Below are 13315 nucleotides of genomic sequence, written 5' to 3'. Positions count from 1 at the left end.
TCATTTCTCCAGAGTTTAGCATTGAAACTAGGAAACCTTTACAGGAATTAGATTTCTAGCATTATTTAACCATATTATTCGTGATAACGTAAATTTATTGATTTAGCAACGAATCTTGTGTTCCTATTTTAGACCGCACCCAAAAAACGCTAGGAAGTTATTTTTTCCTCTCGAGCTGGCCCAAAAATGGGGGTGTGTAGGTAACACGAGTAAATACGGTATTCTTACTTTCTCTCCCCTTCATTAGCCTGGATAATCGGGGGTTTGCTGTACTCAGAAAGATTTTCCTTAGCTAAACCTGCTAAGCATTAAAGATTTTATTCATTACACCAGTAATAAAAAGTCAGATATACTTACGTCATTGCTTGATATATTGACTCTATTCCGTAACGCATGGCAAATTCATCAACTATTTCTTCTGCCGCTTCATCAAAGTAAACTTTCCACGCATCATCTCCTTTGGCAGCTGGAAGGCTTACTACACCACCATTTTCTTCGCAAAGGTAGTGGAACAGGTTTTCGTGCAGGCAGGTGTACTGTACATGGTATGGCGCCACCTGTAGAGCACATGAATATTAGGTTAAAGTTACAGTCAATAGTTTCAGCCACAACAACAACAACAATTTCTCAGAATTACACAGATTCTAGTAATGCCCCGTAGTGCATGGGTTCGTCATAGTAAAATGAACACCTGATAAACATGTATTAAGGTTGTCAAAAAAAAGTCCAAATTTAAATCTTACCCAGAGGGCATTCTTTATGATTCTACAACCTATGTAATTCTACAGATGCATTAATTAACATATAGGTAACATATGCTATGCATTTAAGTCTTATTGTTGACAATTGGTGTGCCTAATACAATGGAACTTGCTTATATTCCATGATATCAAGGCAAATAAATACAATTATCATTATAACATTATCAAAACATCAACATCAGGAAGTTGTTATGAACCAAAATACATTTTTAATGAACCCTGACATCACAGGCTTAATATAAAAATAGCTAAAAATTGTTAAAGTTAACTGAAACACCTGAAAATGAATGAATGTTTAACCACAGATCAGGGGTGCAGCCAGGAATTAGGGATATGGGGGGTTTCAGGCACAAGTAATGCTGGGGTGTCTGGGGTGTGGCATACCTTCCAGGGTAAGCGGGAGTTGCAAGGGCCCTCCGCCAGAAAAAAATTAAGATAAATGGTTATAAACTGTGAGTTTTATGGTCTTCTGAGGGATATTTTATTAATCCTTACACTATTCTATAAGTATTATTAAAGCAAATAAATAAAACACATTAAACTTAAAAAATTGTCTGAGCTCTGGGGAGGGGCTTTATCCCCCAAAACCCTTGCTGCACCACTGCCACAGATACATTTAAAATGTATTAAGTCATAAATATGAACTTCCATGTACATTTGAATACCATAACGCCATAACCTAAGACTAAAGTATGCTTTAATACATTAAGTATGGATGTTTTTCATCCTCATGTTTTAGCTGGAGACTGGGCAGAGATTATATGATTTGGTTGAAACGCATGGTGTGACTCAATTTACCAGCTAAGTAGGTTGTACGAAAATAAAGGTGGGAAAATATAGCTTATTATACGTTGGATTCAGCTTGAACTGAATTGCAATATTTATGAAAATTCATGATGAAGGAAGTATCTTTCCAAATCTGAAGTTAAAATGGCTGTTTATGCAAACTGTGTATCTCAGAATATATTCCTCCATAATTACACCAAATAAAAAATGTAACTTTGGAAAAATATTTCAGCAAAAGAGTCTATCACTTAAAAGAGGTATAACCTACACAAATATGCCACAGTGAATACTTGAACGCTATTGAAAAAAATGTGCTATTTTTATGTTTTCAAATACTTTTTTTTAAACATGTAGTGAAAGATATTGATACAAAATGAGCAACGCACTTATTGAAAGAAAGACTCAATTTCCACTTTTTTTTAAATATAGAATTTTTTCAATCCATTTTCAATCTTTATGACCTGTTCAGATCAATCGATGCTGCTGTGTACTTATCAAAGCTTAGGTCAAGCCTCCACTACATAATTGCATAACAAAAAGAGGGCCATGATGCTTTCACATAATATTCATGACAGCATAATGACTAAACTATGTACATACTCTATCGGTGATAAATAAAACTGTCTTTGACATGTTGAAACTCATGAGAGTCACTACTAGGGAAATTTGGTGGGCAATGGCCTGCAGTGCCTGCATATATATTCACATTCGCACAACCTATTCCCAGGAATCACTCAACTCAATTTCAATTCGTTAAGTCCTCCACATACAAACAAGATGTGTTCCGAGACCTTATTAGTAAGTTGAATTTGTTTGGAAGTTGAAAAACCCCAAGCAAGGCATTGAAAAGTTTAGTTATCCTGCAGAATGCAACACTGCATTACAATTTTGCATTCATTCTCGACAGTCACAAACTGATCTAGCACGATTTTCTATCAGCCATCAGTTTCCCCATAGCCTATCAGTCATACTTAGTGATGCTGTTTATCAAGAAAAATTTTCGTGAGTGCATCCCTTAAGGATAATATCTATAAAATATGATAATACTGTTAACATTCGTCATAGCTAAGAATTTGTCACCTTCACGCTAGGCCCAAAACCCCAAAGAGTGAGTTCCTCCATACTCTCTGCCATACTACTGCCAGTCACATCGGCCAACTCAAACGGTGCCACACTTGAAATTTGACTCAGTTTCCCCATAGGCTATCAGTCATATCAAGGGCGGATCCAGGAATTTTTCTAGGGGGGCATAAGGCAAACACTCTTCTCATACTTGAGATTAAAAACAAGATACAACAATTACTCTATGAAATGTTCTCTTTATTTTAACATGAAAGTTATCGATATGAAACTAAATGATTAATGCTCCGTAACACACGAAACAAAACAAACATAGTTACTATGTATAATAGTATAAAATGCTTTGTCTAATTTTGCATCAGGGGGAGGGGAGGGGGGGGGGGGCACGTGCCTCCATGCCCCGCCTAAATCCACCTATGAGTCACACTTAGTGATGCTGTTTATCAAGAAAAAATTTAGCGAGTGGGTCCCTTAAGGATAATATGTACCTATGTAGTATGAATATATAGTTAACATTCATCATAGCAAAGAATTTATCACCTTCAAATTAGGCCCAAAGCCCCATCCTTCCCCCATGTTCTCCATGCCCTACTGCCAGTTGCATCGGCCAACTCAAATGGTGCCACATTTGAACTTTTGGACAATAAATGTTTGCATATCTGAAAGTTTGTAAGTCAGATGCTCTTAAGTAAAGGACTTACTGTACAGCGTGTGTGGCTGTTTGTGAATAGTTCTGCAGAAGGATGATAGATGGCATCCAGCCCACCATAATCTATTCTATAAATGCCCTATAGCTGCGAAGCTAATCTTTCATTAATGCCTATGAGACAGGAATAGGGAAGAAGGAGAAAGAGTGGAAGAATCTACCATGAGAAAGGGAAGGGATGGACGTGTTCTACGACTAGCTGGAATAGATTTCCTGCTCCTTGAGGAATAGAAGATTATCCCATGAGAGAATGATCCAGAGATATTTCTATAAATATGTCACAATAAGATCAGCTGGGCCCAATTGGATACATTCCTGAGGCCAGGCCCAAAAGTCAGAGCTGTTTATTCCCAGACTTCAGGATGTGGGAGGACAGAGAAAGGAAAAAGGAAGGAGATGCCACCATGTTCAGGAGCCAATTGATGGCTCTAGAGCAGCGGTTCCCAAATTGGGGGTCGCGACCCCCAGGGGAGTCGCGGGCCGTTCGGAAAGGGGTCGTGAGATGTATATGAATAATAAAGTGAACTATACTTAAACTTAGACAACCATTTTTAGGGGGTCGCGGCTAAAACGTATGGGCTAAAATGGGTCGCAGAAAGAAAAAGTTTGGGAACCGCTGCTCTAGAGGTAGGGATAGGATAGGATAGGAGGAGGGATAGAGGTAGATGGAGAGTCCTGATTTCATAATTAGAGCAATGAGGGGTCCCACTAACCAGAAAATTCACTGTTACCAAAAAATAAGAGACAGTAAATTCGGTTTTGCCTGTGGTACAGATTTTTCTCAAGATATGTGAAAGTCAGTTATTTGGTTTCATCTAATGTCTCTCTGGGAACTCAATTGACATTTTATACTTGGCAATATTGGATGACTTCCATAAGAAACATACTGCCATGAATTTCCCGAGTTTAAACTTTTACTCTCTGTCATTTCTCCACACATACATGTTGTTCAGGTGTGATTAGAGGATGTCATAGATGGAGTCTCCACCAATTTCATAATAGATCACTACATTTTCAGCAGCGTATTTTTATATTTTGAGATCTTCGGTAATTTATGTATAAAATGAATGTAATGCTTCCCTGTCGTCACTTAAGTTATGTACAGTGGAACCTCGTTAAAGCGAGTACGGGCTATAGCGACACCCCCGCTATTACGAGAGATAGCCGATGCACCGTCAATTGACCCTATAATAAGCGTGTTAAAAAATTCGTTTTTACGAGACCCTTTCGGTGTTGGCTCTCGCCATAGCGAGGGTTTCACCGCCGGAAGACTTTCATGAAGACTCCTTAACCTCCGTAATTGCTAGCGATCTGTTAGAAATGAAGTTAATGGAGTGCTCAGTCTCAAATTTATGTGGTAAACTGTCATTCGATAAATATAATGATGACGTAACAATGCTTTGCATGATTTTTATTCAGTGCGGCGCTTATAAATTGTTTGAATAGTTAGTCGTTATTTGAGTAAGGAAATTTAGTGATGCAAAAAAACATCGCCTTTCGCCTGGATTAATGCTTACGTTTATCGGATAGATGTTTATCTGTCGCCGCACCATTCCTGTTCCTTTATATCTGTTCGCAACAGGTATATTGGCTATTATTTGCTCCACCTCCGGTAAAGCGACAATTCGCTATAGCGAGTGTTTATTAGTGCACCGTGGGGTGTCGTTATATCGAGGTTTCACTGTAATTCATTTGAACATTTCATGGCTAATCAACCCAAATTAAGTTGAAATGAGGACAGTGAAAGATTTGTCTTAAATAAAGAAGTAACTTACCTTTTCTTCACCCTTAATTTCTACACTAATATGAAGTCGGATGGCACCGGAAACAGCAGACTTATCTGTTCTCTTCTCCAAGTTGTACCAGACGTCCATTTCACCGGACAGTGTGCGCACCTGAAAAGAAATAATGGGCACAATGATATGCTGTCTTCATATTCAATCAAATCATTTGCCAAAAAAATTAGTGTTGGTTGTACATTTTACTTCACCATATTTAGACATGTTAATAGATCTGGCTTTCAAATGGATTTTTAAAAACACAGAATAAAGATTAATTCCTGGATGGCTTAACAATTTAGATAGAATTGACCTTCCAACTGGGACACTACTGTCATGACTGAATCCTCTTATTACTTTGAAATCTGATGGATAATTATTTGCTCCTCATTTAAAATGGATTAACAATTTAACTTAAATTCCTTTGCTGGTTTCCCTGAATGAAATGTATACATCGTCTTACAGAAAAGTAATCAGGTAATCTCCGTGTCATTGTGAGGCTGGGGGGATTAAGGTCATTGTTTCCAGGGAAGCTGTTTCACGACTTTCTGTGGTACCTTGGTGGTACGCAATGCCTCTCAGCAAAAATTCCACGGAAAAGACATGTGGTTTTTAGATATTCTAAAATTATCTTACACACATTATATGCTGAGATAGTGAAATAAAAACCTGCACCTAAATTATTATAATCGTTTCAGTTTTTTAGGAATTATGGAATGAGCAACATCACTCTCCCTTCTTAAGCCATCCCTGCTGCCAGAAATAGCTTTGAGAAGATTAAGGGGGAATCCTAGGAGACACGTAAGCACAAACAGTCCTCCTCTGTCTTTCAACTAGGGTTAATTTGTATCTTCATCAAACCCAATTTTTTTGAGTTTCTACGAAGAGGCTTCAACTCAAACTTCCTCCTATCACTGCGTCTCTGGCTCACCCAGTTAATTGTCATAATGATTTATTACGAAAAAGATTCAACGATTGCATCACCCATAGGCACATCCGTTTAGGAGGGGCAAAGGGAGAAGTTAACCCTCAAATCAAAATGATAAGTTTGCAGCCACTCTACCAATGCAACTCTTTCAAAATGACATTTGCATTTAACCCTTACAGTGCAGGAACGTTTTTATACATTTTGCACTCTGACTGCGGCATTTACTAAAAATTTTCATTGCTACCTGGATATCTAGATCTTGGGCACTTTCCCTCACCATAAGGATCACTAAGGGACTTAACTCTACCAGACCAGCCCTTGTGGCAGGGATACCTCCTGCAAAGAAGGTCTCTTCTGCACTCAGTGGCAGCTAAAATCGTGAACTCTCGCAGCCCAAGCGTTAAATAACATGCTATATAAAGTAGAGGCTCAAAGCATGGCAAAATATACTAAAATTATACTAAATTTGTTTTTGATTTAAAATGTACCTCTCAGATAGGGGCGCAGCTAGGAAATAAGGCTACGGGGGCGCAACTAATACTGGGAGATCTGGAGGGTATGGAATTCCCACAAGGGTAAGCGGTGGGTGCGGGGGCCCTATCCCGGAAAATTTTTAAGATAAATGGTTCAAAATGGTGATTTTTATGGCTTGTGAAGAGATATTTTATTAATATTTGTATTGTGCTGTAAGTAATTTTAATATAATAAAGTAAAATGGATGAAATTTAAAAATTTCTCTGAGCTCTGGGGGGGTGGGGTTCCCCTAAAACCCTATTGCTGCATCACTGTTCTCAGATAGCCTAAAGCTCTATGTTAAAAATTAGGGATGGGTCGAATAGTAGATTTCTCGAATTCGAATATCGAATTCGAATATCAAATCATTGCTCGAATAATCGAATACCTCGAATTTCGAATACCTCGAATACTAATCTATGAATGTGAGAATGTTTGACTAGGTCGCATATGCAGCAGGAAACCCATGATTTTGGCAAGTAATTGTGATGGCCTTTAAAGGATTCAAACAGGAATTTAGCTGATTAATGGAATATTTTAATTTTATGTAAACAATAGGGTAGTTTCCTTCATTAAAGAAAACGAAAGGCATTGATTGTGATTCGTTACCTACCATTGCTGTATTCATAATATACAAATTATTTGGTTCTAGAAATACCGGTCTAGACCAATGGCAATGGTCAATTTTATCCTTATTTGAAAAACGCCACATTGGCACCCATGTGATGCCACTCCACTTGACATCACAGGGACCTAGTTTCTACACGAGAGGATAGGAGTTTTACATCGTCTGAGGTTACTAATGCATGCATGAGGCACAGAGCTCAGGGAAACATGTATTAGTAATCACTTATTAAAACTGGCTAAGGTCGGAAAGTTTTCTTCGTTTGATAAGGTAAGGTTTGGTAAGGTATCAGCGCTCTGAGCCTCGCCCAAGGTCACCTCATAAGGCGGGAGGGGGAACCGGAAATGCGTCACACGAACTTTTCCCCATCATTCCCACTAACGCGTCGCGTTTTCGCGTGCTTGAAAATTTTCACTTTTAATTTAATCGCGAAAAATAGATATCGTCCAATAAAAATCTAAAAGCGTTAAATACGTACTCCAGGAGTATTAATATTTCGATTTTGGCAATAAAAAAATTATAGGAAAGCACCCTTTTTGAGCATTACGCCAAAATGCTAAGCCCCCGTCGTATTTCTTCGTCTTTCCGGCATTTATTTTCCTGCGTAAAATGCTTAAATAAAGTCATAAATATGTCGTGTTTGGTCTTATTCTTTCTTAAATTACGCGCTTATTACTAATATTTCAATCCAATAAAAGTGTAATAATAACTGCCGAAAGTCATTGTTAGACACCTTTCGGGCTAGTAGATGACTCATGCAGCAGTTGACCTCCAGAAAGGGGGAAATTCGATGCAGGTTGGTAGAAAAAGGTCAGCGGGTGAGAAAAGGGGGTGGGTGCGAGACACGTTTTTATTTTTCTCGCGTAACTTGATATTTTTTTCGAAGCTAAGGTCTTCGTAATACGATCTCTGCGCGAGGTCGGATCTTTTGTTTGATATCGGAGAAGAGGAAATCGTCAGAGTGGGTGAGGCGAATGCTGAAGGGAGGGGGATAGCAGATCGTGGGAAATGCGCCAATGTCACTATCCCACGGCACTGATTGTGAGCTCCTCCCTGTGGTAGTTATATCTCCTGGGGAAGATTCAAAATAAGTGCCTGTCGTTATGAGCCACAAAGGACACATGGTAAACACCTCGTCTTATTTTTATCAAAAGATGAATGCGGGAAAATGGTCAGCGGGGGAGAAAAAGTGAAGGGTGAAACGCGATTCTATTATTTTCCTGTAACTTTATATTTTTTCGAGGCTAAAGTCTTCGTAATACGATCCCCGCACGAGCGGGGACCTTTTGTTTGATTTCGGAGAAGAGGAAATCGTCAGATTGGGTGGGGTGAATGCTGAATGGAGGGAATAGCGGATCGTGGGAAATGCGCCTCTGTTGCTATCCCACGGCACTGAGTTACTCCTGACGGGGGACACCTGGGATTCTCGGATTTTTTCACCCTATCAATTTCGGTTCCCCATGTTGAACTATTTTCACCGCTCTAAACCGCGAATTTGATATAGTTCGTCAGCTTGCCTAAAACGGCGCTGCATGCACTAAACGACTAGAGTTCTCATTTTTCTGAGTCAACTACCAATGACGTGCGAGCGAAAGCTTATGACGCGAAATTCAAAATATTCGAGGTATTCGAGACGGTACCTTTGGCATAACTATTCGAGATCTCGAATATCGAATACTTTCTGATATTCGAGGTATTCGAGTATTCGCGGATACTATTCGCACATCTCTATTAAAAATCTAAACTTTAATGTTCCATACAGATCCTAAACTTCTGGAGATTCTTCGCCTAAATTCATGCATGGTTCTGCCATTCATGCAAAATTCTTTTTCACTATTATTTTAAATTTACTGAACGCATGGAGCACTTTGCAGATCATCGCTGCCTCTCTGCCTTCCCAAGTTGGAATTCCCTCTTCAATTCTCAATAAGGCCCACTTCCTAAAAATCCTTTTCTATTCCTTCCCCTCCCTCGCTTTTCCAACGTTCTTCTCTCTACCAAATTTCAACATCCCCTCCTCTCTCAATGCTCTCTCCGTCCAAACCTTCTATCTCCTCTGTATTTCATATAAAAACTGCCTCACCTAACCCACCATTTCCAGCACTTTGTTGTTTCTTCTCCTCTCCATCCACTTCACATCCTCCATTCTTCTCCATACCCACAACTTGAAGGCCTCCAGTGTTTTCCCAGCCCTCATTCCTTAGGGTCCATGTTTCTTTCTGTGACACTTTTTATATAACATCTATTTGTTGTGAATGTAGCCTTTTGACTAATTACTAACTAATGTAGGCATATGAATTTCTTTGCCAATCATAAATGTTTTTATTGTTATAATTTTATTTATTAGAGAAATATTCGCACTACTAAGTAAGTAGTAATGCAGTGTAAAAACATGACCCATTTACAGTTGACTTAAATTTACAATGAGAAGCATGGAAAACACAAATAATTACCTCAATGATTGTCTGACCAAGAAAATCATCAGATTCTCTCGTAAGTTTCTGGCGCAGCTTGGACTTGAGATCATTATCTTCATCCCACACTCGAACCTTGATTCTGTCTGAAGAATTATGGCATTCACTGAAAATAGGAAAAAAAGATACCATCAAATGTCTACAAAAATATACTTCATCTTGAAATATTTGGTGGACAATGTTCAAAATTTCAATGACTGATTATCCCATGCTTTTAAAAATAAAGTTATTGATAAATTTTGCAAGCTCAGAGCCATTTAATGTTGGATATGATATCTACCATTGATACTAGGGATGGTTGGATCGGATACCTCGGATCCAAATATCTGTGGATATTGCCCTTCACTGGATACTTTGGATCCAAATTTGCTGAAGACATCGGATCTGGACCCGAGATTTTAAATTAATGCTTCAGCGATTGTAGTGTCCCATTAGAGGGAGTGGAAAGAGATCCTATCCTCTCTTCGCATGGGCCTTTGCACTGCGATGCTTGTCCTACTCATGAACCATTTTGTTTCAAAGCTTACGGGTTATGGAACAGAATTTCAGCTGTGGAAAATTTTAAGGCAAAATACGATAGCCAATTGTGACTGTTTCGTAAACAGAAGTATGTTTTAGTTGTCGTAACTGCCACCGGAGGGCATAGTTTTATTCCGATATTCAATTTTTTGTGTGTGTGCGTGCGACGAGTCGTCGTCAATCTTGCAGTCAGTTGTGTGTGGAACATATAGTGAGAATGCGTGATGCCTCAGCCGCTCCGGCTGCCCCAGCCCCTCCCCACCCCCCTAGTGTGCTTGAGTTTCGGCAGAACTGCAGGCAAGGAGGCTTACTGACTGAAGATTGACTGATAAGTGAAATTTCCCCCATTATTATTCACTATTGTCACGATACTGTTTAAGTTATGAATATATATTTTTTGAATGTTTAAAGTGCATTGTGTATTTCTCTGGTCCTTCGGGTTATAGTTGTATGAACATCGTTTTTATTTCAGTGACTCCTCTCGAGAGATTGCTCATTGCACAACCAATGGGGGAATCTCAGAGCCATAGGATAATTACCACGTCTAAAGTAACTAAAGCAACTACAGCAGACTTCCAATAGGGTAGTTTCCTTCATCAAAGAAAACGAAATGCATTGATTGCTATTCCTTACCCACCATTAGTGTATTCATATTATACAAATTATTTGGTTTTAGAAATCCCAGTTTAGACAAATGGCAATGGTCAATTTTAACCTCATTTGAAAAAGGCCAGATTGGCGCCAATGCGATTCCGCTCCACGTGACGTCACAGGGACCTAGTTTCTATACGAGAGGATAGGAGTTTTACATCGTCTGATATTACTAATGCATGCATGAGGCACAGAGCTCAGGGAAACATCTCTTAATAATCACACATTAAAAATACCTAAGTTCCGAATGTTTCCTTCATTTGATGGGGGAATAATAATCCTTATTTAAGCCAAGCGCTACCAGCTAGCAGGGTACTCTGCTACCTGCTAGCAGCCTGCGTCGTATCAGCACTCAAGCCTCGCCTCAAGGTCACCTCACAAGGCGGCAGGGGGAACCAGAAATATGTCACACAGACTTTTTCCCATCATTCCTACTTGGCCGTCGCGTTTTCACCCGCTTGAAAATTTTCACTTTTCGTTTAATCGCAAAAAATAGATATCGTCATTTAAAAATCTAAAAGTGTGAAATTCGTAGTCCAGGAGTAATAATCTTTTGATTAAGGCAATAAAAAAATAATAGGAAACCACCCTATTATCCGGCTGTGGAATATCTGTGTTGCGGATTATTTGTGCATGATTTTCACTCTCGCTCAATATTTTCCACAATCTTTATAAAAAATAAATGTAATCAAAATCACCAGAATAGGGAAGTGCACAAATTTTTTTTATTGCCGAATGTGGAAGTTTAGCCTAAAAAAGAAATATGTATTAGTATAGTCGCTTTTATTTCCTGCATCTGGGGTATGCACTTTAAAACGTTTTGAAAGTCAGAAAATTTCATGCTGCGCTGAAAGATTGCGCAGTTGCAATTTAATTTAATGATACACTGATAAAAATATCGCTCAAGGAGTAGAAAAATTTTTATTGAAATAAGGAGAACTCATTGTATGCCATGTACATGCAATATGGTGTCTAACTATCATGAGGAAGTTCAAATACCACCTCAACACAACTTAAGCATTTGTGGGTGAAACACAAGTCAGAATGTGATGAGAAAGTGATAATTTTCTGGAGAAATGTTTGTAAGGAAAATCAGAGTACAGTTGATCGGTTTATCTGCAGATTGAAACCTAAATTCATTGCCAAATGCAAGTATAATTGTTTAGATCCTAGTTTAAAAAAACTTGAAAGCTAATAAAAATGATTTTTAATCATTAAAAATATTAAAATGAGTATGACAATCTAAATAGAATTCCTTTGATCATATGTGCCTTGAGAAAACTTGAATAATGACTTCTTTTTATGGCAGGATACATATTAAAAATGCATTTGGATCTGAAAATATCCGAAGATCTGACACCTGAAATAATGTATGCATATCCGAATCTGGATCTGAAAAAATTCTGGATCCATCCATCCCTAATTGATACATTTTAAATAATTTTTCATTTTATCAATAATATTTTGGATGATATATAAGAAAAATCACATCACCCTTGGGAATTTGGTGAAATCACTGAAATAACTAATTTATATATACTATAACATCAAATATATGGACCATAAGTCATTTAATTTGAATGCTTATCATTAGTATAAAAATTAAATATAGGGAATCAATAATCATCTCTTCAATAGAATAATAGGTGAAATAGGGAAAAATTGTCACACCAAGAATTTTCCTGGGTATCAGTTTGAAGTAATCATAAAATTCCAGTTAACTTATGCCAAGCAGAATAAGAGGGTTGAATATATATTGTTAAGTCAGCAAGCTGTTGAAGGATGATGGTTTTTTCCAACACACATATTTTACAAATTCATCACTTTAGTTGTCAGATGTTTGAAAATGAAAGGGGTTATCCTCACAAGTAAAACTTCTCGTTCCAGACTGGATTGAGCTCCTGAGGCATCGTCCGCGTCCTCTTCTTTACCTTGCCAACCTGCACTGTCACGTAAGGATCAGAGGTCCCGCTCTTATCCTTGGCAATCAAACCTTGGGCGCAGATGACTGTAGTTTAAATATGGTGGAGACGGGAGAAAGAAAAAGAAAGTCAATGCAAGGCACTTCATTGAAGATGTTGGAGAGCGATAAGGCAAAGTGAAGCAAATGATGAAGGGGCTCCACTTACCATCAAGCAAAAGAAAATTAAAACAAATGAATACAATACAGGAACTAAAATTAGTTGCTACGGCAAAATCATTAAAAATTTAACTCTGATACATGAGAAGTGATATTATTTTGGTGTTTCCAAGTGACTGTCATTTTAGTGACTGTGCTTATCCAGTGAAGGTGTCATTGCACATAATTACAGTCGTTGAATGTGAAGTCATTGTACAGTGAAAAATATACAATTGATATTAGTTAAGTGAATGCGTCGATAATACTCATGATGAATTCCAATTGTCGTGAGAATTTCTTGACAAGTTCATTCATCATAATTAGTACAGTTTCCAGTACGATTTCAGGAAGAGAAGATATCATCAGCAGTAGGTA

General features: G+C 38.2%; 1 protein-coding gene across 9 annotated transcripts in view; it reads right to left on the bottom strand.

Moving 5' to 3' along the window:
* LOC124166384 overlaps positions 1 to 13315 on the bottom strand; it is a 140907-nt gene that overhangs the window by 64021 nt on the left and 63571 nt on the right. For all 9 annotated transcript variants that reach the window (XM_046543898.1, XM_046543899.1, XM_046543901.1 and 6 more), the window contains 4 exons: positions 12688 to 12829; positions 9631 to 9757; positions 5109 to 5228; positions 358 to 557 (listed from right to left, as the gene is read on the bottom strand). In XM_046543898.1, coding sequence (XP_046399854.1) covers positions 358 to 557; positions 5109 to 5228; positions 9631 to 9757; positions 12688 to 12829 — 589 coding nt within the window. The remainder of the gene's footprint in view (positions 1 to 357; positions 558 to 5108; positions 5229 to 9630; positions 9758 to 12687; positions 12830 to 13315) is intronic.

The sequence above is a fragment of the Ischnura elegans genome, chromosome 10 (assembly GCF_921293095.1).
Source record: "Ischnura elegans chromosome 10, ioIscEleg1.1, whole genome shotgun sequence".
NCBI classification, from domain to species: Eukaryota; Metazoa; Arthropoda; class Insecta; order Odonata; family Coenagrionidae; genus Ischnura; species Ischnura elegans.
This window is presented reverse-complemented; position numbering and strand designations above follow the sequence as displayed.